The sequence below is a fragment of the Meleagris gallopavo genome, chromosome 12 (assembly GCF_905368555.1).
Source record: "Meleagris gallopavo chromosome 12, MGAL_WU_HG_1.1, whole genome shotgun sequence".
NCBI classification, from domain to species: Eukaryota; Metazoa; Chordata; class Aves; order Galliformes; family Phasianidae; genus Meleagris; species Meleagris gallopavo.
In genome coordinates this window covers 19,362,368-19,390,326 of record NC_139415.1, presented here as the reverse complement: position 1 = coordinate 19,390,326, position 27,959 = coordinate 19,362,368, and the positions used below count along the sequence as shown (strand labels likewise).

The following is a 27,959-nucleotide window of genomic DNA, read 5'->3' as shown; positions in this document are numbered from 1 at the left end:
CGATTGCGCGGTTCTCCCTGCGCCTTCAGCCACGGAGCCATGGGCACCTCCTGCTGGTGCCTCAGACCCACAGACCCATCTTGTGCTCCCAAACACAGAGCGAGATAGGCCACGTTGGCCCGGACTGCCTCCTGGCACAGTGCTCATTAGCACAGCGTGGTGCAGGGAGGGCATGAAGGGCCCCTCATGGCCGTGGAGCACTCACTGCTGTGTCAGTGCTGGCAAAACAAACAGCCCCTATCTGGGACAGCGGGGCTGCTCCTCACCAGGCTCTCACAGGGCACTCGTGGCTCTGCAGCTTTGCATGGACGCTATTTGCATTTTTACATAATGTTATGAGGTGCCTTGCAAAGAGGTGGGAGGTGGCTGAGTGTGTGGGGAACCTCTCCTGCAGCGCCTGCTGCCAGCGCTCAGCGGCCCTTTGGAACAGAGGAGCGCCTGCTCAGCTTCCAGAGGCGTTTGCTTTTGCCACCGAGGGATGTCTGTCATGGAGGAGATGATGCTTTTCCCATGTAAATCGCTCGGCAAATCCGCACTCATCCTGTTGTTTATTTTCAGGAGCAGTGACGTGCTACAGCTGTGTGACAGGGCTGGGAGACACCGTCCTGTACCCCTCCATGGGCACCGTGGGTCACACCACAAGGAAGGGTGACAGTGCCTGCCCTCAGCAAAGCCAACATGAACACAGCTGGTGACAAAGGTGGAAGCAAGGGCTGGGACCGACCGGAGGTTCATTTTGCACAGCTGATGATTTTGGCATGGAAACTGCAGGCTGTAGGTTCCATTGGAGTCAGCAACAGGCGCAGCACCTGCCCAGATACCAACAGCAGGATGGGAAGCAGCAGAAGCCCTCCCTCCTTCCCGCTGTGCTGCCCCTTCTCCTTGCACGGTTGTGGGCCCGGGTGGTGTGTGTGCCCCCCCTGCACAGAGCAGAGGGTGGGGATCCCAGCAGGTCGTGCTGCAGGGGCTGCTGCTGCTGCAGGCAGTGAGCCCCAGCTCAAGCCTCAGCTTTGTGAGGAGTGCCCACAGGCATCCTGACGTTATAAACACTTAAACAGAGAGAGAATTGCAATTAAGATCCCCACTGCAATTAAGATCCTTGAAAATAATGAGAAATCTTAGCTTTGGACAAACTGCTGTCCCCACAGCCCCAGTAGACGGGCTGGGCTGCATTGCTGTGCGGTGCAGCTCGTGGGAGAAGAGATGCAAATGTCACCTGCTTCCCCAGAGCACATTTCATGTGTTTGAACAGGGCGTGCTCATCCTTCCCAGCATTTTTGCACAGTGTTGGCATTACTGGCAGTGCTGGCTTCCAAGCTATCATTTGATCCAAGACCTTGCCAGCTTCCAGGAAGGATGTGACTGCACCATTCCATGAGCAGCCCCTCCTGCCCATCCCCACACCGCCGTGCTGCTGGGGCTCGTGCCCTGCAGTGGGCACATGCTGCTCGTGGGGAGCACCGTCAGCCATGCGCTTTGACCCATCTGTAGCTCAGCAGAGGGCAGGGGGTGGGACAGGAGCAGGGGACAGCCCTGGCACTGCAGGAGATGGATGCAGGGGATGTCCCGGAGCTCGCTGGCTGCTACCGCCAACAAGCAATGCTGGCACAGTTTGGCCATGGGGACAGAAGGCTGCGCCCTGCTCAGCAGCTCCAGCGCCTGGAGACGTCAGCACCTTTCCCAATTCCAGCCCGTTCCCTCTTGTTACCATGGCAGCTTGTGACCTCACTGAATTCCTTGGAGATCTGCCAACGTGTTCAGCGGAAACAAAGCTAATTAGCGCGGTTCTCCTGATGCCCTCCGTGTCTGCAGGGCTCGGTCACACCCGGCCAGGGGCCGCTTTCTCTGGCAATGTGAGCAGGCAGCTCCCTCATCGCCCCAGCTGTTGTGTGTGCACATCACCGCGGCCTCTGCTCCGCCTGGAGCTCCATCCCGGCAGCCCCCAGGAGATGGGCAGCACCTGCCCCCAATCCTGCCCAGCCTCAGCTCCCACCAGTGCCTGTTTTGCTCCGCTCTGTGCAGCACTCCAGGCCTGAACGCAGGAGGGGCTTAAAGGAGTGAGATGCACGGAGGTAAACAGAGACATTGCGGTCTTCTCCCCCCTTTGACCTCCAGCAGTGGCTGTGCAGCTGGAGGGCTGTGATGAGGTGCTGCAGGTGCTGCTCTCTCGTTGTGCAGTGGGACCGCCCCAACTTCAGGGACCGCAATGAATGGGAATGGGATTACCTCCGTCTGCCCTGCGGGTCGGGAGGTGTGGGGCTGTGTGTGAGACCCAGCACACGAGGGGGACGTGAATAGGGACATCCCACAGTCAGCACTGGGCGTGGGGCTGCTTCCCCAGGATGATCGAGGGCTGGGCTGCCCCGTGGGGCTGAGCGCAGCCACGGAGCTCTGAGGTTCGGGGCCGGTCCGAGAGTCACAGCCAGCCCGGGGTCCCGCTTACTGAGAGGGTGGTTATTGGGGGTATCCCTTAGCGGGATCCTGGCCAGCCGGGGCTTACGGTGGGGCTCAGGGCCCCCTCCGGCCGCGATCCCCGCTGGCTCCGGGCTCCCTCTCGCCTCGGGGCTCCTTTGCCCACAGCTCCCCTCGGGCCGGGCTCCGTCCGGCGGTGCGCGGGGCACCCGGTGACAGCCGCTCCGAGGTCGGCAGCGCCGTTACCCGCGGGGGCGGCCCCGGGGAGCGGCGCCTCGGGGAGGGGAGAGGAGGAGGGGGCCGACCCCAGGCGGCGCGGCGCGGCCGCCCCCGCAGCCGTCGTTGGGGCAGAGCCATCCGCCCATCCGTCCCCGGCGCGGGGCGTCCCGGTTCCGCCGTCCGCGGTGGCGGCGTTGGCACCGTCACATGACTCCGCCGCCTGCGGGAGACGCGGCTCCGGGACGCGGCGCTCCCCCGGCACTGCCGCCGCCGCGGGAGGAGCGGAGCGGAGCGCAGCGCGGGGAGGGCGGCGGGGCCGGGCGGCGGCACGAGGAGATGAGGAGCCGGCGGCTCTCCGGGGGCAGCGGGCGCCGCTGATGCGGGCGCGGGGGCTGCGGCTGCTCGCCAGGTACCCGCCCGCCGCCTGCCCGCCGGGGACCATGTGAGGAGCCGCGGAGCCCACCAAGATGCAGAAGGGGATGCGGCTCAATGACGGGCACGTCACCTACCTGGGGCTGCTGGCGAAGAAGGACGGCGCCAGGAAGGGCTATCTGAGCAAGCGGAGCTCCGACAACACAAAATGGCACACCAAGTGGTTCGCGCTGCTGCAGAACATGCTCTTCTACTTCGAGACCGACTCCAGCTCCCGGCCCTCGGGGCTCTACCTGCTGGAGGGCTGCGTCTGCGACCGGGCGCCCTCCCCCAAGCCCTCCCTCTCGGCCAAGGACTCCCTGGAGAAGCAGGTGGGTGCCCGGGGCCGCCCGACCGCCCGCTGCCCCCCGCACCGCCCGCTCCCGGTGCCGCGCTCCCCCCGCGGAGCCGCCCGTCCTCTGCCCACGCGCGATCCGCGTGGGGGGCGCGGGGTGCGGCGGGGTGGTGCTCCCGGGGCGCCGCCGCCGGTCCCTGGGGCGGATCGCGGGGGGTGGGAGGGTGACGGGTCCCGCAATTAGCCCCGCTAATTACCCCCGCTAATTGCCGCAGGGCGCCACCCGGCGGTAGCGATTCGTACTTGGCGCAGCGGAGCCCACGCGTGTCCGCGGCGCGGCCCCGCCGGGCGCCGTGCGGGGGGACGGGGAGAGCGGAGCGGCCGCGGCTCCCCCGGCTCCATCGGAGCGCTCCGTCCGCGCCGATCGGCCTCAGGGTTTCCCCGCCGGCACCGAGCCGAGGGCGGCACGAGGCTCCCACGGGCACCGCCGGTCGCTGAGGAAGCCCGCGCTCTGAGCGCCGCTCTTCGCCCCCTGCCAGCCCGCCTGGAAACGCCGTGCCCCCCCACGGCGCACGCAGCAGCGCTGTGCCCGCAGCACGGGTGCCGATGTCTGTGTGCGCGGCGGGTCCTGGCAACTCCGTGGGGCACCGCACGCAGCTCCCACCGGCGCGGCGCTGTGCCGTGAGCTGCGGAGCTCCGACCGCCCGCGGCTGTTGCCTGCGGGTTTTCTCGGCACTGGGCCGTGTTGCGCCCCGGGGAGCTCCAGCCCCGGGTCGCAAATCCCCATCCGTTGCTCCCGCTGTGTCCGATACCCCCTCCGGATTTTGGAGGGCCGGCGCTGGGTTCGCCCCACGGCCGCGGTGCGTTGCGTGTGGGCACGTGCTGAGCCCGGTGCCCGCGTGTGGCTGCGGGAAGCAGTGCGCGCACAGCCCCGGCTGCGTGCTCACAGGAGGCCTCGTGCTCCGGCTCTGCAGCTCTTGCGTAATGTGGCCGAGCAGTCACACGGTGAGCGGGGCTGGTAGGGCGGCCTGCAGGGAGGCAGCGAGCCGCTGATCCCGGCACGCTCAGCAACCCAACGCCCGGCAGCACCGGGGCTGCGGCGGCTCGGAGCCGTGGCACAGCTCCGGCAGGGATTGCTGCAGCCGCGCTGCTCCGGCTGAACGCTGCTGTTGTTGTTGTGCAGCAGTGGTGCCCTCGCAGTGCTGTTGCCTTTGAGTGGCTCCTGTGTGCTCCCGCTCTGCCTGCAGCAGCAGCAGCAAAGGCTGTGTGTCGGCTGGGGGTCACCGCCCCCTGGTTTGTTGCTGTGCCCCAGAGCAGCTCCATAGCTTGATCCTGGCTCATTTGCCAGGTTTTGACTCCTCGTATTTGTCCAGGAGGAATTTTCTGTTTGGGGAACACTGAGTGGAGGCTGTCACCATCCCTTTTGGTTTCAGAGCGCACCCGGAGGATCCATTTGTGTTGCATCTGCCCGTGGGGCACAGCAGTTCCTGCCACGCGAGCTGCCTGCAGGGCTGCTGCTCTGCACTGATTCACCGGGGCCAGCACCTGGCTCTGCACCATGTCTCATTACTGGGACAAATGCAGATGGAAGCACCCGGGCACTGGGCTGCCCACAGCTCTGCAAAGTGATTAACCTCCCAGCAGATGGGATGAGCAGCAGAATGCTGATGGTGCAGCTCTGCAGCCCGCTCAGTGCAGGATGGCTGGGGGTCTCTGGGCGGGGGATGGCAGCTCTGCAGAACAGAGGGGCTGTTTCCTCCCGTGCCGGTACGGAGCTGCGCTCGGCAGCGGTGGCTCTTTGGAAGGTGTGGAGGAAATTTCTAGCATCGCCCCTGATCACCATTAATTGTTGTTGGAGGGGATTTACCCATCCGGGCTTCAGACGCGAGCATGGGGCTCCTTTCAGACAGTACCTTTGGGTTTGGATTCCTTCCGAACCAAAGCAAAACTCGAAAGGTTTCAAATTCTCCACAAAGGAGGAATGTCAAAGGCTGTGCCTTCCCAAACGCTCTCTGTTTTCATGTTCACCTATTTTGCTTTGCTGCAGGTTTTTGTTGTTGTTGTTGTTGTTGCTGGAATGCAGTGTGCTTAGCATGCAGCACATGTGAGAGGAAGGGAGTGAAGTTATTTGGAAAATGGAGGTGCAGAACAGGATTTGGGATTTGTGTCCCCAGCGTGGGGGGGCTCGGGGTGTGTGCTGCTCGCTGGTTGTGGGCTCTCTGTTCACATGGTCTCAGCCAAAGGATGGGGTGATGTCAAGGGGCAAAAAACCCTTCCCCCACATTTGTCATGGAAATCCAAATAAGGACATCCGGGGACAACACAGTCTTCTACAGATGTTGTATGAACAAAGGAGCTGAAGTCACAGCCCGCATTTTGCCCCAGCAGTCACACAGAGGAGCTGACAGGAGGGCACCGCAGTGCTTTCTGCACCTCACAAGTGCCTGCCTGCACCTTGGCTGGCAGCTCCCTTTGGCACACAGCTGAGGTGGGGATGCCCGTGGTTACGGTGCTGCTCCCACCCTGTGCTTTGCCCAGGTGTCTGCAGTGAGCCGTGTGACAGCAACGCAGCGTTGCACCAGGGGCGTTGGGAATGGAGCCCTGCTGACATCGAGTTGGAATATTTGGGCAGACCTTGGTCTGCGAGCTGCATACATGCGTGTCCCTATGCAGCATCCCTAGGCACGGGTGGGGTGGTGCTGTGGGGAGCCCAGCAGGGCTGTCCTGCGTGGGGCAGGGGCTGCAGGCTGCTCCTGCTGCAGTGTTCTCAGCCCAGAGCCTGGCTGTGCACCAGGTGGAAGTGCCTTGTGCCTGCTGGGACCTGGCTGATGGCACTGAGCATGAGCACAAAGCGTGGTGCTGTGCCTTGTCCCTGCAGGTAATGAGGTCTGGGGTGCCAGATGGGCTCCACGGTCCCAAGCAGCCGTGCTTTTGCTTGTGTCAGACCTGACTCTGCTGTTCCTTATTGTGAGTGTTGGAGATGTTTGGTCCCGTCTTGTGGTTCAGTGTCCCTGGAGCACCTGGAGCTGTGCAGGGGGGATGGCAGCAGCACCCTGCCTGTCCCCCTGCAGCACTGTGAGTGGGCAGCACAGCACTCTGCACGGAGCCCCCTTTGCGGTGGCACACACATTCAATGCAACCGTCTGGTGGCTTTGGCTGGGGATGTGCAGGATGGAGGAGCCCAGGAGTCCCCACCGTGGGCATGGGAACAGGATAAGGGTGTGGGAATAGGACACAGGTGTGGCCCTTGAGTGCCAGTGGGTCCTGCTGAGCCCCATGGGGAGCTGGGTGGGTGCGAGGCAAGCGTGGGAGAACCCTGGGCATGGCTCCCAGCTGCCTTGTTGGGGGACCTGCACATCTCAGCACCTTGGGACAGCAGGACGCGAGTCCTGAGGTGCTCAGAGGTGCCCAGCACCACTCCCAACAGGTGCTGCTTTGCCTCCATTCTGTGCTTGGCAGAGGGCAGTGCGGCTGCGCCAGCAGCACCAGCATGGGGACATCAGACACGAGGGAGGACATTTCTGCGGAGCCATCCCTGCACGTTAATCACTTGGGTAGTCTTCATTAATTCAAAGTCATTTGTTGAGGTTCTGGAAGCAGAAATAGCTCCCAAGCAGCATTTTGCTATTGCGCTCTTGCCTCGGTAAAAATAGCTGGGTTGCTGCTGGGCGACAGGGAACCGAGGTGCTGGGGTGGGGTGTGGGGAGCAGGGCTGCAGCGGGTGCCGGGCCAGCTCCCTGCACACTGCACCTCCTGCACTGTGCCAGCCCTGCACTGTGCCAGCTGTGCTGCTGTGGCCATGCAGGAATGGGGATGCAGCAGTGCAGCCTGCACCAGGGCTGAGCTGCTCCGGCTGCGGGTGATGGGCACTGGGAGCAGCATGCAGGTTCCTGCAGGAGTGGCTGTGCTGTGGAGACGTGGTCCTGCCCGTTGCCCAGTGGCCACACACAGCATCCGGGTGCTGGAGTTGATTGGACTTCTGGAGCTGGGATTTTTCATGCTGGTGTCTGCCTCAGACTAAATGACTTCAGTGTGATTGAGCTGGGGGTTTTGGAGGCCGGGGCAAAAGCAGAATACACTCTCTGCCGGTGCTGAAAAACACTTGCAGCATCTCCCTGCGAAGCTCGGGCAGCTCTGGCCCTGGAGGAAGGACTCAGAGCATCGCCTGCTGCTGCTTTCAGCACTGCTCACCGTGACCTGAAATGCTCCCGTGCTGTTCCTGCAGGCAGAGCCGCCATCAGCCGCACCCTGGGGATAAAGCAGGGGGATGCTCAGTGCCCAGAGCCTGCGGGGGGACTGCGGGAGGTGCTGCAAAATGCCTGCAGTGAGGGACCCGAGCTGCACCCGTCTCGTTTCTCAGAAAGCAGAGCAAGGGGAGCTTTGATGAAAGGTGATTTGTGAGTGCCTCCACAGATGTGTGCTAATGAGAGCTTCCAATGAGCAGAAAAGGCAGCGAGAAGGAGAAGCGTGAGCTGCAGGAGCTGTGCCTGCTGCAGGATGGGGATAGTCTGCCTGCCCTCGGGCGGCTGGCACTGCCAGCCCTGGTGCCACCTCTGTGCCCCCAGCACAGCGAGCGCTGCTGGAGCCGTTCCCGCGCTGTCGGGAGTGATGTGTGGCTGAGATAACAGCGGAGGCTCATAATTCAGGAGGAGATAACAGGCGGTGGGAGTTGTATTATTCAAATATAAAATAACTTCCTCCTTCGGAGCACGTTGCGCTTCCTGGGCGTTGGATGGGAATGATGGCAGTGACAGCACGCGGTGTGCACAGCCCCAGGGCCAGTGCAGGGCATGGCAGCATCACGGTGAGGCACAGCCACCCATGCAGCTCCAGAACCTGGACAGGTGTCTGTCAGGGGCGTCCTGCTGCCCCTAGAAGCCTTTGGGCTGGGAGAGAGGAGACGGAGGGGTGACGTGGCTCAAAGGAAGGGCTCCCCCAGCAGCCGCAGGGCACAAGGATGTGGCACCGGGGTGCATCGCAGTGTGAAGCCGTGCAGCTGTACCTGTCAGCTCTGGGGCTGTGCTGGGAGGATGCAGCACATGGAGGTCCTGCAGGAGCCGGCAGGTTGAGCGAGGCCGGGGCTGTTTCTGGCTGTTACCTGGTGAATGCAGCCCCATGTGAGCACTGTGCTGCAGGCACACCGGGTGCTGCGCTCCTCGCCCCTCACCCCCGTGCTTGCGGCTTCTCCCAGCAGCCGTGGAACCTGCTTGCCCTCGTTGAACTCCGCAGCAGAGCAGCAGACAGCATCAGAAGGAGCTCTTTCCAGCAGGTTTCTGCCTGGCCTGGCTGCTGGCGGCAGTGCTGCGCGTTACCTGTCTCCTAGGAGACAGCAGGAAAGCACAGCAACAGCGCAGGTTGGGGCCGCGCGGGCTGCCGCCGCCGCACAATTAGCACCAATACTGTAAATGTCAAGGGAAGCTGAAAATAGCTGCTGCACCGTCCTGCCGTGCTGCGGCTATGAGAATGGCCAGGGCTGGCACTGCTGCACGTGGGGCACGGCTCTGAGCAGGGTCCTGGCAGCAGGGATGCGATGGGACATGGCAGGGATGCAGCACTGCATCCCCTGCACGGGGGAAGGCTCCCTCCTGGCCTGCAGCCCTGGGCTGTGATGTGTTCGTGTGCACTTGGGATCTGGCAGTGCCCCGCAGGACGTTGTTACTTGCGGGCGTTCCCTGCTCTGTGTTTCATAGCAGTGTCCCCCCTGCAGCTCCATGGCTGCGCTCCCGGAGCGGTGCTGCAGAGCGCTTGGTTGTGAGCAGAGCAACATGCTGCTGACCACAGGGACCCTCCTGACCCTGTCCTGCTCTCTCCACAGCATTACTTCACCGTGAACTTCAACCATGAGAACCAGAAGACGCTGGAGCTGCGCACAGAGGATGCCAAGGACTGCGACGAGTGGGTGGCGGCCATTGCCCACGCCAGGTACCGAGGGCTGCTCCTGTGCCATGTGTCACTGCTTCTGCACCCCATCCCCTGCCACGTGCATGTGCCAGCGGGCTGCAGGGCTTCCATTGGGGACAGCAAAAATGGTTGGGAATGGGATTGTCGGAGTGGGCATCGCTGTGCTGTGCCATACTGGTGCAGCATCCCCTGATGGGAGGACTGATGGCAAGGAGGGGATGGCAACGTGGGGTGCATGCGGGTGCTCAGATGCATACAGCTCTCTGTATCCTGTCTGCGGGTCCCGCTGAGCTGTGTGACCGGGGGTGCGGTGTGCCCGGGGCTCCCGGGGCCACTCTGACAGCCGTGTCTGCTCACAGCTACAGGACCCTGGCCACGGAGCACGAGGCGCTGATGCAGAAGTACCTCCATTTACTTCAGATCGTGGAAACGGAGAAAACTGTTGCCAAGCAACTCCGACAACAGATTGAGGATGGGGAAATTGAGATCGAGCGCCTGAAGGCGGAGGTGCGGGGCGCTGCAGCGGGCACTGCGGGCACAGTGATGGGGCAGACGTGGGGGTTGTGTCACACGTGGGGGTTGTGTCACACGTGGGGTTGTGTCACACGTGGGGTTGTGTCACACGTGGCTGCTGGGGTGGGGGCAGTGCTGGGTGGAGAAATGGATCCTGGGGAGGGATGGGCGCTCCCTGCCATTGCACTCTGCCTGCTGGGGCTGTGCAGGGACGGGGACAGGTGAGGCAAACAGGGTCCGCCTTGCTTAGGGCACGTCACTTCCAGCCATTAATTGATAGGGTCCATCAATTGATATGGAATCTGGAATAATCTCACTTGGTGTCTACCTGAAACCCAAACCTTCCTTTCTTTCTCTTTATCCCCAAAATTAGATTATTACTTTTTTTTTTTTTTTTTTCTTCCCAGTAGTCTTTGAAAGTTTTCTTATTTCTATTATCTGTCTATAAAGTCAGAATTTGGATTTCCTGACATTTGTTTTCTGGATGGCATTTTTTCCAGACCTTTTCCTGTAGCTTTGTCAATGGTTGCAGGGCTGTGGGTGGGGGTGAAGCAGCGCATGCAGGGGCGAGAAGTATGGGCAAGGAGTGCAGCGTGCTGTGCTGGGTGCTGGCTGTGGCTCAGGCAGGTTGGGGGCACGGCTGCATCCCCGCTGCCATCCCACCGAGGGCAGCATCCACTGCGCCGTGTCCGAGCCGGGTCCTGCTGTGAGGGCACTGCAGATGTGCTGCTGTCCCTGTGCTGCAGATCGCCTCCCTGCTGAAGGACCACGAACGCATCCAGTCAGTGCAGAGCAGCGCGCCCAGCGATGATGACAGCGACATCAAGAAAATCAAAAAGGTTCGGCACAGCCGGGATGTGGAGCTGCTGGGCCGATGTGGGGCTGTTAGGGGGGAGCTTGGCTTTGAGCTGGGCATCCTCCCGCTGCGTTGGGCTGAGCACCCACACGGAACCCACACGGAGCTGCTGCCAGACGGTGCTGCCTCACATCCACGTGGCTGGCAGTGAGCAGCCTTCCTGGGGGGGTCACATTCACCTGCACAGAAGCAATGCTGGCTGCTGCTGCCCGCCGGCACCATGGGCTGCATCCTGCCCAGCGCCGGGCACGGTGTGCGCTGTTAGTCAGCCTGTGCTAATGAGCCTGCCTGCACTAACGAGCACTGCTCCCACAGGTGCAGAGCTTCCTGCGCGGCTGGCTGTGCCGCAGGAAGTGGAAGACCATCATCCAGGACTACATCAGGTCCCCACACGCCGACAGCATGCGCAAGAGGAACCAGGTGGTGTTCAGCATGCTGGAGGCCGAGGCTGAATACGTGCAGCAGCTGCACATCCTGGTCAACAACTTCCTGCGGCCGCTGCGCATGGCTGCCAGCTCCAAGAAGCCGCCCATCACGCACGATGATGTCAGCAGCATCTTCCTCAACAGGTGGGCTCTGGCTTGGGAGCGTCTGGGTTGGATTCCTTCTGGGGCGCCTCCACCTGGAAACATTCTGTGATCCTGTTCTGAGCAATCCAACCAAATTCATAGCGTTGGTGCAGGGAGAGGAGTGTTGCTGCCAGGCCTGGGGGATGCAGGGATGGTTTTTTGGCTGTTGGGAATTAAACACGCATCGCTCCACTGGCGGCACGTGGAGACAAGGTGCAGCCACCAGCAGCGGGCATCCATTTCAAGCAAAGGGGGAATCTGGTTAGCTGCCAGCCTGCAGCCAGAGGGAGTGGGCTTTGCAAAAGTGCGTGGAGGAGACACTGGGCACAGAGGAGGCGATGCTGCCTTGTGGGGGCTGAGATGGTGGGGACCCCCAAGCTCAGGGGCTCAGGGTGCTGCCGAGTGCCCACTTACTGTCCTGGGACCTCCCCGCAGCCCCTCTGGCAGGACTCATCGCCAGGCTGCCCCACACGCAGCTGAGGGTGATTTGGTCCAATTATTACCTCTTCTTGTTCATCTGCCCTATGCCTGTGTGTTTCCTTGCAGCGAAACGATCATGTTTTTGCACCAAATCTTTTACCAAGGCCTGAAAGCAAGGATATCCAGCTGGCCGACGCTCGTGCTGGGTGAGTGCCCCTCGGCCCTGCTCTGCTCCCCGCTTCTCGCTGCTGTTCCTAACGAGGCTTGGCAGACTTTTGCTAATTGCTGGCAGCTGTGAAGTGCAGCACTGCACATCGCTGCCGGCCCCTGAGCCTCGGTAACGTCAGGCATGGGCCTGAGCAAAAAACAAAAGAGTAACTGGAAAAGCCAATTGCTGCCTCTGTCCGCAGCCGACCTCTTTGACATCCTGCTGCCCATGCTGAACATCTACCAGGAGTTTGTGCGGAACCACCAGTACAGCCTGCAGATCCTGGCGCACTGCAAGCAGAACCGCGACTTCGACAAGCTGCTGAAGCACTACGAGGCCAAGCCCGACTGCGAGGAGCGCACGCTGGAGACCTTCCTCACCTACCCCATGTTCCAGGTGACCGTGGCTGATAGCCCCCCGTGCCCCAGCCCAGCCCAGCCCTGTGCTGTGCTGCTGAGCCCCTCTCTGCTCCGTGCCGCAGATCCCCCGGTACATCCTGACGCTGCACGAGCTGCTGGCACACACCCCGCACGAGCACGTGGAGAGGAACAGCCTGGATTACGCCAAGTCCAAGCTGGAGGAGCTCTCCAGGTCAGAGCCGTGGGGTGACACAGGGCTGCGTGGTATGGAGGGAGGCGGTGGTTCTGGGAATGCCCTTCATTTGTGAGCTTACCCAGTGCAGCCCCCCAGCCTGTTTCAAGGGAGCTGCAGAACAGCTTGGCTGCGTGTCACTGGAGCTCACCTCTCTCCTTCAGGATAATGCACGATGAAGTGAGTGAGACCGAGAACATCCGAAAAAATCTGGCAATAGAGCGGATGATCATCGAGGGCTGTGAGATTCTGCTGGACACCAGCCAGACCTTTGTACGACAAGGTACCGTGCTCCTGCCGCCGTGTCCTCCTCGGGCAGTGCAGCACCCCGTGGCACCTGCTGTCCCTGCCGCCCCACGGAACCAGCCAGAGCCAGGGACGGGTTCTCTCCCTGCAGGGTCCCTCATCCAAGTGCCGATGTCAGAGAAGGGGAAGATCACACGCGGGCGGCTGGGCTCTCTGTCACTGCGCAAGGAGGGCGAGCGGCAGTGCTTCCTCTTCTCCAAGCACCTGATCATCTGCACACGTGGCTCTGGCGGCAAGCTGCACCTCACCAAGGTGGGCACTGGGGACAGGGCATGGCACTGGTCAGGGTCATAGAGCAGCAGGGGCCGGGGCAGCGGCTCCCCATCCCGCTGGGACTGGATTTACCATCCTGCCTCTGACCCCAATTCCCACTCTGCAGAATGGCGTCATCTCCCTCATCGACTGCACGCTGATCGAGGAGCAGGAGAGCACTGACGAGGACGGTAGGTACCCCCACTGCCCCGCAGTTCCTGTGCCCTTCCTTGGGGTGGGGGGATTTGGCTCGTGCATCTCCCCATCCAATGTCACTGTGCGCGCGTGCTCTGCTCCAAAGCGAAAGCTTCAGGACAGGACATCGACCATCTCGACTTCAAGATTGTGGTGGAGCCAAAGGACGCGTCGTCCTTCACCGTCATCCTCGTGGCATCCTCCAGGCAGGAGAAGGCTGCCTGGACCAGCGACATCAGCCAGGTATGGCTCGCCCCTGGGGGCCAGCATGCATGCTGTGTGGCCACAGAACATCACCAGAAGGTGTTGCTGGTGTCTGGTGGCTCAAATAGTGGAAGTGGAGTATGGGGATGCCAAGAGCAGCACCACATGGATACAGGGTGTCCTGTGGGCTGCCTATGAGCTGCGCTAGAGTTGACTTCTCCCCTGACCCCTGCATGTGGTAACACCCTACAAGCTCTGTGCTTGCTTGGATTTTAGGAAAAAATTATTCTCCAAAAGAAGAGAAATGGGAGCGGGGTGCTTCTCCCACCACTGCCCCCCTCCCATGTCTCCCACTGTTTCTCACAGTGCGTGGACAACATCCGCTGCAATGGGCTCATGATGAATGCCTTCGAGGAGAACTCCAAGGTCACCGTGCCACAGATGATCAAGTGAGTGCTGTGGGGCAATGCTGTGTGCTTCAAGGACACAGGACTCTGCCCTGCCCCAGCTTTGCCACTTATCTGGGGCCCAGCCTTCCCCGAAGCAGTCCCGAGGCACCTCGTGAGCAGGGCTCCATCCCCCAGCACCCTGCATCCCCAGTCCCTGCATGCCTTGAGTGCGGCTGCTCATGCCCTGCAGCTCTTGGTCTCATTCCAGGCTGGAGCCACAGATCTCTTGTTTCTCTGCAGGTCTGATGCCAGCTTGTATTGTGATGATGTTGACATTAGGTTCAGTAAAACGATGAATTCCTGCAAGGTCCTCCAGATCCGCTATGCAAGCGTGGAACGGCTGCTGGAGCGGCTGACAGACCTGCGCTTCCTGAGCATCGACTTTCTGAACACGTTCCTGCACTCGTACCGCGTCTTCACCACCGCCCTGGTCGTTCTTGACAAGCTCATCACCATCTACAAGAAACCCATCAGCGCCATCCCTGCGCGGTGAGGCTCTGTCTGCGCTGTCTCCCGCCTGCTGGTGCGCCGCGCCGTGCCGCGCTGCAGGGTGAGTGCCGGCTCCCGTCTCCTCCTGCAGGTCCCTGGAGCTGCTGTTCGCCAGCAGCCAGAACACCAAGCTGCTCTACGGCGAGCCCCCCAAGTCCCCCCGCGCCAACCGCAAGTTCTCCTCGCCGCCGCCGCTCTCCATCACCAAATCGTCGTCCCCCAGCCGGCGCAGGAAGCTCTCCCTCAACATCCCCATCATCACTGGGGGCAAAGCGCTGGATCTGGCGGCGCTCAGCTGCTCCTCCAACGGCTATGCAAGCATGTACTCTTCCATGGGCCCCTTCAGCAAGACCACCCTGGACATCAACAAGCTGTACGTGTCCAGCAGCTACCCCAACAAGATCCCTGATGAAGGGGAAGCGGCCGCGGAGAAACAGGAGGAGATGCTGCCAAGCAAGCAGAGTGAGTCTCCGTGGGAAGGGCGGGCGGTGTCCTGGCTGTGAACTGCTGGGGTCACATTGCCATCACGCGGGTGCCTGGGCTGCAGCACGGGCTGTAGGGAAATGAACAGCCAAAAATGGGGCCGCACCGTACGCAGTGCTGGCAGTGAGCTCTGCCTGCTCACCAGGCTCAGATGTGTCCGTCCGGGAGGAGTCTGACACCGACCCCAACCAGAGCGATGAGGCGGAGGCTGAAACTTCACCGACAAAATCTCCGACCACTCCCATGTCCATCAAGTGCAAGAACTCCTCAGGTGAGATGTGAGCGCGGTGCCTGTGGCTGCGGGCTGCTGCGGGGATGGGGGGACCCGGCTGGGCTGCAGCTGTGTTTGAGTGCTGCCGTTCCCCCTGCAGATTTCTCCCTGTTCTCCTACAACAATGGTGTGGTGATGCCGTCCTGCCGGGAGCTGGACAGCACTCGCAGCGCCCTGTCTGCCACCTCCGCCTTCGCCATCGCCACGGCGGGCGCCAACGAAGGGACCCCCACCAAGGAGAAGTACCGGCGCATGTCGCTGGCCAGCGCAGGTGCGGGGTTGGGTTCTGCAGGGTCAGGGTCTGCATGTGCCCGTCCCCACTGTGTTTGGCTGCTGCCCCCAGCAGTACTGTGGCTCTGCAGGTTGCACGTTGCAGGCAGCCAAGCCCCTTGCACATGGAGCTCGACTGCGTTGGGGTACTTGGAAGCATAAGGCTTTTCCTTCTTGCAATCCTAAAAGTACCCCAAGCAGCTCCTGGCAGCGCTGTGGCTGTGCTGAGCAGTGCTCCTGCTTTCAGGCTTCCCAACTGACCAGCGGAACGGGGACAAGGAGTTCGTCATCCGGAGAGCAGCCACCAACAGGGTCCTCAATGTGCTGCGCCACTGGGTCTCCAAGCACTCGCAGGTGCAGCGGGGGGCCCGGGCAGTGGTGTCCCCGTGGCACAGGGCAGCTCAGGGGGTCTGGGTGTGCTCTTTGGGGTCCCTCAGTGCTGGCACAGGTTTGGCAGTGGGCTCAGCCAGGCTCAAGTTGGGAAGACAGTTTGGATCTTTTTTCTTTCATTAAGCAAATGAGTGGACATGGGGAGATGGGAAGTGCTGCGGATGCAGCAGGGCACCACGGCACGGGGCTGCGGGAAGTGCATCGCTGGGGTTTGGTTCTTGGGAAGAGTCAGCAGGATGAGATCAGGGTCAGGGGCCGTGGTGTTCCCTGGTGTCCCCCGTCCTCGTAGTGTTGTAGTGCACTGTGAGTGAAATTGATCACAGCTGTGCCTGATTTGGCAGGACTTTGAAACGAACGAAGAGCTGAAGTACAGGGTGATCAGCTTTCTGGAGGAGGTGATTCATGACCCCGAGCTCCTGACTCAGGAGAGGAAAGCAGCCGCAAACATCATCAGGTGAAGGGCTGGTGGAGGGTTCACTTCTCCTGGTGCAGTTCTGGGCTCCCATGGCTGCTCCCAGGGTAAAAGTGGGCATGAGGACATGGATGGGAACCTGGGCAGCCTGAGCTGATGGGGGGCATCCAGCCCGCAGCCAGGGCGGGGGGGGAGGGTTCTGGGGTCCTTTCCCATGATTCTAAGTGCTGTATCCTTTTGTGCTACAGAACTCTGACACAGGAGGACCCAGGGGACAACCAGACCACGCTGGAGGAAGTGGTGCAGATGGTGAGCTCTGTCAGCTGCTCGGTGTGCGCGGCAGCCCTGGTGACCCGCTGCTGGAAACAGCAGCACCAAAGCAGCCCCTGTCCGGATCCGTTCATCTGCAGCATTGGCAGCGCTGCAGGGGCACAGAGATGGGCCAGCCTGCAGGGTGCAGGGGTGCCTGGTGGGTTCCCAGTGCCCCCAGACCTGCGCCAGTGCTGCTGGCTGATGCTGTGTCAGCACCGCTCCAAGCAGAGCGCAGGGAACGTGCTGTGCATTTACAGAGCTCAGGGTGAGCACTGTGCTGGTGCTGCTTCTCTGCACTCAGAGAAAACAAAAGCCTGGAAAAAAACAGGAGCACTCCAGCGTGGCCTGGTGCGCCTGAAACAACAGTGCTGCTGCCCTCTGGTCTGCACGCTGCTTTCTGCAGGCTCTGAGTCCCTTCAGGTTTTAAGGCTTTTGTCTGCAATCACTGGAGCTGCAAACTGCCCTGGAATTGGAGCATGCAAACAAACACGGGGGTTTCGCTCTGCTGCTTCCCCCGAGGAGCTGAGCTTTAAGGACAACACCGGGGAAAGGCAGTGCCCTGTGGGGCTTGGGGTGCCCATCGGGGTGCAGGGGCTGCGAGGTCCCCTCGTAGGGTTCCTCCACCTGGGGACAGCAGTGGCTCCGGCAGGGGCAGGAGCAGCCCATCGGCTGGGGGCATCCCTGCTCCTGCTGCTTTTCTGACATCCCCTGGGAGATCCATCCCGGCAGCAGTGGGCTCTGCGCTGCGCCCACCTCAGGGGTCTTCACAGAGCTGCTCTGCTCCTGCTTCAATTCCCTGCTGCTTTGTTAATTAAGTAGGTGTAGGGTAGAAAGGCGGCAGTTACACAAACCAATGTGCTGGGATCTGACACTCCATTAAATCAGCAGTGGGGATTGGGTGGCTGTGTGTACACATGGGCACATGTATGGATGTGATTAATGCTCTGGGATCCCCCAGCGCTGTATGGGCTCAGGGAGAGCAGCTGTGACGGGCGGGCTTCGTGGCACAGTTGACTTTGCCTGTCCCTGGGACAACCACGGTCAGGCTGGATGGGCTCTGAGCACCTGGTGGAGCTGTGGGGTCCCTGCTCGTTGCATCAGGCCCAGAGGGTCTTTGGGGGCTCCCAACCTGAACCGCTCCACGATGGTCCTAAGCAGCCCTCGTTGTTGCCCTCACCGTAGGCTGAGGGAGTCAAAGCTGAGCCCTTTGAGAATCACTCGGCGCTGGAGATAGCAGAACAGCTGACGCTGCTCGACCACCTGGTCTTCAAGAAGATCCCCTACGAGTGAGTGGGGCACGGGGTGTCTGCTGGTGGGGCTCGGCTGGCCGCAGCACCGGCGGTCACCGGCACCGCCCTCTGCAGGGAGTTCTTCGGGCAGGGCTGGATGAAGCTGGAGAAGAACGAGCGGACGCCGTACATCATGAAGAACACGAAGCACTTCAATGATGTGAGCGGGGCTGCGGGGTGGGGTGGCGAGCGGAAAAAAGAACGGAGCGTGCGGCGCGCGGGTGCGGACCGATCCGCTGCCCAAAGCGCTGCTGATGCCGGGGCTGCTGCCTCCCGAAGGTCAGCAACTTAATTGCGTCCGAGATCCTGCGCAACGAGGAGCTGACAGCGCGCGTCAGCGCCATCGAGAAGTGGGTGGCGGTGGCCGACATCTGCCGCTGCCTGCACAACTACAACGCCGTGCTGGAGATCACCTCCTCCCTCAACCGCAGCGCGATCTTCCGCCTGAAGAAAACCTGGCTGAAGGTCTCCAAGCAGGTGGGGACGGGCAGGGCGGGCGGTGGGCCGCAGGGGACGCCGGTTTGGTCGGTCCGTGCAGGAGGGGCGTTCCCCAAAAGGAGATTGCTGCTGCGCGCACTCGTGGATGTGGGCGCTTCTTTCTTTTCGAGGGCTTCTCGGACCAGTTATGGATGAGCAGAAATAACTCCTGTGTTGATTTACTGGGCGCAGAAATAGCTTCTATCGAGCCTGCCGGAGCCCGGGGGCTGCCAGAGCCAGAACCGCTGTGTGGGCTCCTCCCGAGTCTGAAATATCTCGTATTTTTTGCTGCAAGGAGCTAAACCTGTGAATTAAGACAGGCGCTGGCAAAGGAGGAGGCGGGGAGCTGTGGGCTGAGCTGTGCTGAGCTGCGCTGCCAGGACTCTGCTCAGCACCCGCTCTGCTGCTCCACGTGGTCCCAGCAGCCGTGCAGCACTCACAGTGCTGCGGTGGGGAAGGGTCCCACGGGCAGGGTGGGTGGGTGGGTGGGGGTTCCTGCCTGTGCCACCCCAGGGTACGCTTTGGGTCTCTTGCAGACGAAGGCTCTGATCGACAAGCTGCAGAAGCTGGTGTCCTCAGAGGGCAGGTTCAAGAACCTGAGGGAGGCGCTGAAAAAGTGAGTGAGGGCTGTGCCCTGCTCGGGGGGCTGCACTGAGGTGAGCAGGGCCGGGTGCCCTTCTGACGCCCAGTTTCCCCAAATGCTCGTCGTGTGGTGTTCACGTGGTGCCGCACAGAGCGCTGTGTGTGGCCCAGGGGCAGTGGGCCTGCACACCCTTGGGTGCTCTGCCCCTCAGTGCCCTGCAGCTGCGCCCACCCGCACGGTGCCCATCAGTGCATGCTTGCTTTCTTCCTGCCTGCCTGTGTCCCCTTAGCTCTGGGGTTGATTAGTCACTGCCCTCGGTGAGCCCAGAGGTGCTGGGACAAATTCACCCGCTCTCATTATACTCCTCCCACACAATTCTGGTTAATTTTTCCATAGCTGGCAAGGAGACGGTGGGCTTGAGCCCTGGAGCTCCCGTGCCTTATAGAACCCTTCAGATCCCGGTAGCTGCAGGGCACAGCCCTCCTCCCTCCCCTGCAGGGCCCACACGAGCTCCAGGTGGGGATGTTTCTCTCTCACTTGCCTGTGATTTGCTCCTGCAGCTGCGACCCCCCGTGTGTGCCCTACCTGGGGATGTACCTGACCGACCTGGCCTTCATCGAGGAGGGCACCCCAAACTACACTGAGGACGGGCTGGTGAACTTCTCCAAAATGAGGATGGTGAGTGCTGGGCACGTGGGCGGCTCTGGGCAGCACTGGGGGTTCTGCTGGTGGTGCTGCGACGGTGTGGGCAGAGCGGTGCCAGGACCCAGTGGCACCAGTGATGGCTGCACTGTGACCAATGGTTTTGTTTCCTCTCTGGACAGATTTCCCACATCATCAGAGAGATCCGCCAGTTCCAGCAAACTTCCTACAAGATCGAGCACCAGCCCAAGGTATGAGAGCCACGAGCTCCCACTCTCCCCATTGCAGAACTAAGCCTTGGGTTTCTGGCAGCACCTTCGGGGTAGCTGTGGGGCTTCTGTAAGGAACACGACATGTTAGGTGAGCAGCGTTGGCTGTGGGTCTGTGGCGTGAGGAGGAGTAGAGGGTGCCAGCAGTGAGCTCCCTACATGCTGCAGTGCCTTTCTGTGCCGTGCTGCAGAATGCGGATCCCCTGAGCTGCACTGCTGGCAGAGCAGAGGGATGCAGCTCCCCAGCCCCAGAGCCTTGGCCACAGTGAGTCGGCATTGTCCCTGTGTGTCCCTGCCTTTGCTGTCACCTTTCCCAGCAGGCAGGACTACTGGTGTGCTGTGGTTCTTTCTGCAAACACGGGTGAGCTCAGCGGCATGGCCTCGGCCGGGCAGCGCAGGGAAAGGCAGGAGGAGAAAGAAAGTGCATGCCATGCCCTGCAGGGCTGTGAGCAGCAGGTGGCAGTGGCTCCGTACAACAGCTCTGCACAGAGCATGGCGTCCTCCTGCATCCTGCCTGGGTGCCCCAAGCACGCAGCCGGGCTCTCCTGGCACAGGGAGGAGCTACTGTGGGGCAGCACCTGTGTGCCCACTGGGGCTGCAGGCCGCCAGCCTGCCCTGTTCCACCCCCTCCCCCCCACAGCCCAGCGCTGGTGGCCTCTGCCACGTGTTGTCCCCAGCACACATGCAGCGATGGAAAGCCCCGGCCGCCCTCGTGCTTCGTCTGCCACCACACAGCGTGACCACGGTGTGCAAGTGTGGGCTGTGGGCTTCTGCAGGGCTGCCACTCTACAGAAGCAGCAAAACCCACCTGCCCGCATCCCAGCACAGCAGCACGTGCCCGTGATGCCACGGGATCCACGTGGTGGCAGGAACCGGCAGCAGGCTTTCTGCTCACAGCAGAGCCGTGCCCTGCTCGCTGGCAGCACTTTTACAGCAGGAACCTGTGTTCCCTGATTCCAGTGCTTTAAGATCATAGAATGGCTTAGGCTGGGGGCACCTTAAAGATCATCTATTTCCAACCCCCCGATGTGGTTAACCACTGGGATCTGGTGTTCTCAGCAGAGGAGAGCGCTGTGCCTGGTAAAACAGGGGACGGCTGGGCACGGAAAGCAGAAGAGCAACTGAGGACTTTGCAGCTGTGGGGTGGGACGGGTCCATGCAACCTGCTGTGGGGTTGCAGCGCTGCTCTTCAGCACAGACACCGCTCAGCCCTTTCCTTTCCCCACTGCGGCACCACTGCTGCCCCACACGGGCTCTGATGCTTGCCCCCGTTTTGCAGGTGACGCAGTACCTGCTGGACCAGTCTGGAGTGATGGACGAGGAGGCCCTGTATGGGGCTTCCCTGCGGATGGAGCCCAAGCTGCCTTCCTGAGCCGGGCGCTTCGCCCCCGCTGTACATAGCTGTGTGTTCCCGTTGGATGCCGGAGTGCCCCTCTCCCCCCCCGTGTGCGCTTCCCCCAGCAGCCCCGCCCCCCCCCGCTCTTCGGCCCCGCGTAGGATTCCCCGCATCCTTTAAGGTTTCGCGCATCCACACTTCGCCGGGGGTCCCGGTTTCTTTTCCACGATGTTCTTTTTGTCATTCGTTCCCCTCCAGAGGGCTGGGGGCAGCGGGGGGGCGCGGCTCCAGCCCCGTGCGCTGTGCAGTGGCTGCAGCTGAGCACCGGGCAGCACCGCAGCCCCCCGCCTCCCGCAGCCCCGCTGTGCTCCCAGCTCGTGCCCCTCGTGCCAGCCCGCCCCGTTCCACGACGTAGAGTTAGCCGAAGATGACCGAGTGTTTTTATTACATATACTGTAATCCTGTCTAACCACCTTCTAGCAGGAATATAGTAATGTAGTGCTTATTCTGTGAATATTACCATGTATTTTTTACATTGTACAGTATATAAACACAGTTTAACTTTAAAGTGGCAGGCATGCTCCACTCTAACAGACAAAAAACTTTTGCTGTAAGCAATACCTCGTGGTATGAGAATTCTATTTCAAGCCCTAAACTATTTCAACTTACAGCTTGTTTGGAAAAATATTTCCATTTTTTTGTAAAAATATATGTTTCCTGATTACCTCTTGCTAATAAATCTATTCTATCTCAGGGTGAACGAGGCCTGGGGATGTTTTTATCAGCCGGAGCCGAGGGCGAACAGTGGCCCAGCAGGCGGGGTGGGGGCGGGAGGGCCGGGTGCCCGTGGGGATGCCCGCGGGGTTCCCGTATCCCGGCTGCAGGCGGTGCACGCCGAGCTGCGCGTCCGCCCGCCCCGGGGAGGAGTTGTCCGCCCCGCCCCGCCCCGCAGCAGCTCAGCCCAGCCCGGCTCGGAGCGGCGCGGCTCGGCATGGCCTGGCTTCTGCTGCTGGCCGGGGCCGCGCTCCTGGCGCCCGCCGCCGCCTCGGAGGTGACCGCTGAAGGTAAGTGGCTCCGTGGGGCCGGGCGCGGCTCGGCACGGCTCTGCACACCGCGGTTCTGCCCGAGCCGTGCGGAGCCGGGAGATCCGCTGACGCTGCGCGCTGTCCCCGCAGAGGAGCAGTTCTTCAAGGCCTGGATGCTGCAGGTGACGCCCCGGGATCCCTGGGGGGGCTGCGGGGCCGGGTGTGCGGGCAGCGCCGAGCTCGGGCTGAACCTCCCCCGACCCCCCCTTCCCGCAGCACGGGCGGCGCTACGGGGCGGGCGAATACGAGCGGCGGCTGCGGGTCTTCGTGGGCAACAAGCGGCACATCGAGGGGCACAACGCCGGGAACAGCTCCTTCCAGAGTACGAACGGCAGTTCTGCCCCTCGCCACCCCCCACTTCCTTCTGCTTTCGTTTTGCATTCGGCCTCCAGTGAATAAAGCATCCTCTTTTGCTCTTTTCTGGGGGCCTTTTAGTGGCTCTGAACCAGTTTTCCGATATGACTTTCGCCGAGTTCAAGAAGCTGTACTTGTGGAGTGAGCCCCAGGTGGGTCCCGGGGGGCGGGGGGCCCTCTGTAAGCCGGGTGCCGCTGGGGGGCTCGGGGTGCCGCTGCCCCCATCCGTGCTGCGGAGCCGCAGCCCCCCGCTCGTCCACAGAACTGCTCGGCCACCAAAGGGAACTTCCTGCGAAGCGATGGGCCGTGCCCCGAGGCCGTGGACTGGAGGAAGAAGGGGAATTTCGTGACGCCGGTGAAGAACCAGGTGAGCGATGGGGACGGGGCGGGCGCTGCGGAGCGCTCCCGAGGCGGGGCTGTGCGGGGCTGTGCGCTGCGGGGCGACTCCTGACCGGTTCTCAACGCAGGGCCCCTGCGGGAGCTGCTGGACCTTCTCCACCACGGGGTGCCTGGAGTCGGCCATCGCCATCGCCACCGGAAAGCTGCTCTCTCTGGTAGGAGACAACGGCCCTTTCCTGGGCACCAGTGGTGGGGCTGCAGGCCGCGAGTGCTCTGTCCCGGGGATGTTCCCATCGCCACCGCCGGGATGTGCCCGTCGCTGCCCCCATTGCAGTCCGAGTGCCCCACTGCACCCAGGGCTGGACGCGGTCGTCTTTGGGCGGGACGGAGCTAAGAGCGGGGGCTGAAGGTCCTCTGTAGCCGAATGGTTTCCCAAAAGCGGCACCTCGTGATAAGCGTTAAACCCCCAGGGGGTTTGTGCTTCTGGAAGAACCAGAAAGGCAGCGCCCGCCTGTAGGGCGCTGCAAACAAGTTTGACCTTTGGAACAACTCCTGCGGGCAAGGAAACAGCTGAGCGGGGGCGGAGGGACAGCCCCAGCCTGGGGAGCTCCTTGTGCTCCGGGAGCGGGGGGGCTCTGCAGCGGGGAGCAGCTCGGGCTCTGTGTGCTGTGTTCTGCATCCCTCGTGTTGAACACTGCTGAGATGTGTGCTGACTCCAAACCTCGTCCGCAGGCGGAGCAGCAGCTGGTGGACTGCGCACAGGCATTCAACAACCACGGCTGCAGTGGGTAAGTGAGGTAAAGCAGTGGAGAGCAGCAGTCAGCGTCCTGTGGTGCGTGCTGGGCTGCCTCCCTTGTGTGCTGAGGAGCTCCCAGCCCTTGGAACGTGTTTTGTTTCTCCCGGGCTGAGATCTTCAGGGGAAATAACTTTGGGCTTTGGTTTTGTCTGTTATTTTAATTTTGCTCTCTCTGAAGGTTACGATGTCTCACTCTGTCTCCAACGTTTCCTAACTTCTGTTCCTCTTTTTTATGATTTTCTGTTCTTTGATACTCACCTTTTTTAGCAGTATCTTCTGGTACCACTGTTGTGGTGTGTTTAGCCAGGCTCAATCACACCCGGGGAGAGCAGGGGGAGTTCTGTGCAATGTGCTGCTCGTTGTCACATGTGTCTCAGGGTCCCTTAAGTCACCCACAGAAACCTGCTTCCCCTTCCGTAATTCCTGCTGGTGTGGCTAAAAAACAAGCATTGTGAAATTGCTGTGAGACAAGTGGTCCCCGAGGAATGCTCAGAGAGCTGAGCAAAGCTGCTCTTGAATCACGGAATTGTTACGGCTGGAAAAGCCCTCTAAGATCACCAAGTTTTGCTGTGCTCCTGCAGGAGCGTGGTGGGACCTCGCCAGGAACTCCAGACAGGGAGCAGAGTTTGTGCTGGGGGGCCTGGGGTGCGCGCTGCCAGCCCCGTGCTCCCGCTCCGTGGGTTGGCTCTGCAGAAGCTGCAGCATTGCTGTGCCGCTCAGCATGCATTCCAGCTGTCTTGTTTGCAGGGGGCTGCCGAGCCAGGCCTTCGAGTACATCCTGTACAACAAGGGGCTGATGGGCGAGGACGCGTACCCATACCGGGCACAGGTACCCAGGCAGTGCAGCTGTGGTGCCAGCAGCGGGGCCAGGCGTGGAATGGGCTCTGACACCGCTCCTCTCTGTCTGCACAGAATGGCACCTGCAAGTTCCAGCCAGATAAGGCCGTTGCGTTTGTCAGGGATGTCATCAACATCACGCAGGTGGGTCTGTGCTGTGCTGTGCCCCTCTCCTGTGCTCTGCCAGCGTAGTGGGAGGGTGCGGCTGAGTGTGCCCCTGGCTCAGGGGTGCCTGTGAGCACCTTCCTGCAGCGGGACTGCACAGAGCTTCAGCACCTGCAGAGCACGTGGGCAGCTCTGGGTGCCTGGGGGATTGGTTCTGTCCTGCTGCTCCCCTCTGAAGGCGGCACCCACGGAGTGCTGTAGCAAAGCACAGGCATTAGGGCCTTTGCTTTCACAGAAGGTGCACCTCCAGACCATCAGAAATTCCTGGTTCTTGTATTTCAATGCCCGTGTGTCCTGGTCTGCAAGCAGGATCAGCCATCCTGCTGCGCTGTGACTGCTGCTCTGGTGCATCGCCACTGGTCTGGGTGTAATGGGGATCAGTGACCCTGGGATGCTCTCCTTGCAGTATGATGAGGCCAGCATGGTAGAAGCTGTGGGGAAGCACAACCCAGTGAGCTTTGCATTTGAGGTGACGAATGACTTCATGCACTACAGGAAAGGAGTCTATTCCAAGTGAGTATTCCGGAGCCTGGGACGTGAGGGGACAGTATAGGGCTGGAATCATGTCTTCATTTCTCCTTCTCTCCCGTTGGACACGGGAACCAGACTGTGTTCTTGCATTTCCTTTTACATAGAAAATATAAGCACGTTGAACCTTGAAATACTGACTTAGCAGAGGGATGAGAGAGCAACAAAGGGAAGAGGAAAAAATGTGCTTGCAGCCCATGTACTGCTGGCGCCAGCCCAGTTCAGGACCAGGCTGCATTTGGAACTGAGCTCATCCAGTAACAGAGCTCAATGCAGCTGGGCAGGGGGACCTGTCCCAAAGTTGCAGCAGAGATGAAAGAACAGTTAGAGATGAAGTGGCCTGGTAGGAGTAGGGCTCGAGCATCATGTTAAGTCTATAGTGAAGGCAAAATGCTACTTAAAAGCAGTTTAGTATGCTTCAGAAAGATTATGGAAGCTAATGGAGACAGAAGAGATTTCTATCAAGCGGTAAAAAATGGACGTTTGCAGAGAACTAGAAAAATACTTCAGAGTTATGAGTGCTCAGTTATGTGGAACTGCAGGAAAATTAAACTAAGAGCCTAGGCATCCCTTGGCCCAGGGAGCTGCAAGGGGAAGAGCAGGCAGCACCGAGAATTCAAGTGGCTTTGCTGCTGCAATAAACACAGCGATCTCAATGTTATCTGCTGGCAGCAGGCAGGTGGAGAGTATGAAAGCAGGGAGACAGTACAATCACTAGTAATTGGTGTGCCAGCTGTTTCAGCCCCTATTCCACAGACCAGCTGTTAACAGATTAAAGAAAAGTAAACCTGTAGCGGGGGTGGTTGATCTGCGATTTGAAAATGTGTGAAAACAGCATTTCTGGAGATGGGAGCCTGTATCTTCTGTTGTTGTACTTGATATCAAGGCTGCAGTTTTCATCTAGTGCAATGTTCAAGCTGAAAATTAACAGAAATTGAAGTTAGATTGAGGAAGTCACTATTGCTTGTGCAACATGTGAAAGAATGCCCCCAAACTCAGAAGAAACCATTACTCAGTGCAACAGAAACTGTTCTTCATTGGAAAAATTCCTTTGTTCATCTTTTTTACTGCAGCTTGATCTTGCGTGACAGTGTTGATGTTAGCTCAGAACAGAAGGCCAGACCAGGTGCTCAGCCCACATGGCTAACACCTGGACTTCTTGTGCAGCTGGTAAAAATATCTGAGTGAGAAAGCAGAGCTGCATCTCCTTTTCTTGGCATTCCTGCCTACTCTCTATAATTGGAAGTTCAAAGTATCCATTGGTTCTTCTTGCAGTTGGAGTGCAGTCACAATGGCTGGCTAATCCATGATTAATTATAGGCTAGTTTTTCTTGGAAAAAATCTGCATAATTTTTCTTCTGCAGCCCACGATGTGAGCACACTCCTGACAAAGTGAACCACGCTGTCCTGGCTGTTGGGTATGGAGAAGAAGATGGGCTCCCGTACTGGATTGTTAAGAACTCTTGGGGCTCTCTGTGGGGCATGGATGGGTAAGAAATTCCCGTTCTGCTGGACCCTTCCCAGTATCTGGTAAAAGAACACCGTGAACATGGGCTCCCATCAGCCTCCAGGTCTCCCTGGAGCTGCAATTTCACAGCTGTTTCATAGTTGGTGGAGGGGCAGGTAAAGCACCCGAGTCTTGCCCATGAAGGAGACCTGGTACTAAAAGCCATGCTGGAAACGCTGCTTGGGCCAGACCCTCAGGTCAGCTTCCAGGATGGCCCCAGGGATATGCAGAGCTGCTGGTGCACCCAGCTGCTGTGGGAGCTGCACAGCAGCGTGGTGCTCCTGCAGTTGGTACACAGCCAGAGAACTGCTTGCGCTGCACTCAGCTCTGCGCTATCTTATGTATTTCCAGCTGCGAGGGAAGCTTTATTATCAGCTTCTGGCTTGGAAGGTGGAGAGCAGCACTTTCTGGTGGCCTGCTGAAGATAACAGCTCAGGGACGTGTATTTGCTCCTCACAGTAGCGTGGGAAGGGAGCTCACAGGACAGCAGTCACAAGCATCAGCGTCAGGCACGCAGCCTGCTGGAGGAGGAGCAAGGAAAGTTCGCTCATACCCCTCGTTTCTCTTTTAGGTACTTCCTCATTGAAAGGGGCAAGAATATGTGTGGTCTCGCTGCTTGTGCTTCTTACCCAGTGCCTCTGGTGTGAGAGGAGAGCGCGGGCTGGGGAAAGCGGGCGGAGAAGAGAGAACGATTGATGCTGCGTGAAATTCTAAATGCTGAAATCAAGAAAATGGGAAGAAGAAATAAGTGCTGCTATTCCTGAGACATCTGCAGGAAGATTCCTTAGCTTGCAGAGAGCTCCCTGGGCCAGGAGGAGCGGCGCCGGCTCCTCTCCCTGCTGCCACCAGCTGTGCTCCCCAGCCGCCCTGCCCCGTCAGCAGACAGGAAGGAGACTGCTTCCAACCAGAGGCGCTTCTGGGCCCTTTTATTTTCTTTTAATGCAGTTTTTCATTTCTCTGGAGAAAGATAAGTGTGGTGATGTGTGACTTCCATGCGTTTTCGTTTCACGTTTGTAGCATTTTTGTAAAAAAAAAAAAAAAAAGAACAAAAAAAAAAAACAAATGGGGGCATTTCGGGGATAGCTGGCCAGTGCTGGGACGGGGCCCGGCGCTGCGCTGCCTCCCGCGGCCTCACAGAGGAGAATAAAGCCGCCTGTCACGTTTCCCCGGCTAACGCGTTACTTCGCCGCGCACCGACGCCCCAGCGCCGTTTCCCGACCGCCCGTGCGCCGGCTGAACGCGAGGCCGGGCGGCGCTACGAGAGGCGCCATCTTGCGGCGGCTCGGCCCCGCTCGCAGGGGGGCGCCCTCCCCGCGGAAACGGA

The 27,959-nt window shown here is 60.4% G+C and overlaps 2 protein-coding genes across 10 annotated transcripts; both read left to right on the top strand.

The window, feature by feature from the left end:
* Positions 1–472: 472 nt before the first annotated feature.
* On the top strand, positions 473–21,784 carry RASGRF1 (Ras protein specific guanine nucleotide releasing factor 1). Of its 9 annotated transcripts, none has more exons than XM_085234449.1 (27): positions 479–3,374; positions 9,153–9,259; positions 9,598–9,745; positions 10,498–10,590; positions 10,923–11,176; positions 11,723–11,802; positions 12,007–12,200; positions 12,286–12,395; positions 12,560–12,678; positions 12,793–12,953; positions 13,081–13,144; positions 13,255–13,391; positions 13,719–13,801; positions 14,042–14,290; positions 14,382–14,752; positions 14,889–15,044; positions 15,145–15,315; positions 15,562–15,668; positions 16,046–16,158; positions 16,365–16,425; positions 17,611–17,714; positions 17,793–17,877; positions 17,997–18,182; positions 18,731–18,810; positions 19,338–19,455; positions 19,602–19,670; positions 20,968–21,784. In XM_085234449.1, the coding sequence occupies exons 1-27, from the start codon at positions 3,099–3,101 to the stop codon at positions 21,058–21,060; spliced, it is 3,789 nt and encodes a 1,262-aa protein (XP_085090575.1). In that variant the 5' UTR covers positions 479–3,098; the 3' UTR covers positions 21,061–21,784. The 9 variants fall into 9 exon arrangements, 8 of the variants coding, with proteins under 8 accessions (XP_085090580.1, XP_085090575.1, XP_085090578.1 ...); XM_085234452.1 differs by having other exon boundaries at positions 482–3,374; positions 14,081–14,290; positions 17,997–18,194; XM_085234448.1 differs by having other exon boundaries at positions 484–3,374; positions 17,997–18,194.
* Positions 21,785–21,927: 143 nt separating this feature from the next.
* CTSH (cathepsin H) lies at positions 21,928–27,798 on the top strand. Its single transcript, XM_085234485.1, has 12 exons — positions 21,928–22,088; positions 22,200–22,231; positions 22,326–22,431; positions 22,545–22,615; positions 22,726–22,830; positions 22,931–23,017; positions 23,535–23,590; positions 24,346–24,427; positions 24,511–24,579; positions 25,007–25,113; positions 26,493–26,618; positions 27,207–27,798. The coding sequence occupies exons 1-12, from the start codon at positions 22,016–22,018 to the stop codon at positions 27,280–27,282; spliced, it is 990 nt and encodes a 329-aa protein (XP_085090611.1). The 5' UTR covers positions 21,928–22,015; the 3' UTR covers positions 27,283–27,798.
* The last annotated feature ends 161 nt before the right edge of the window (positions 27,799–27,959 follow it).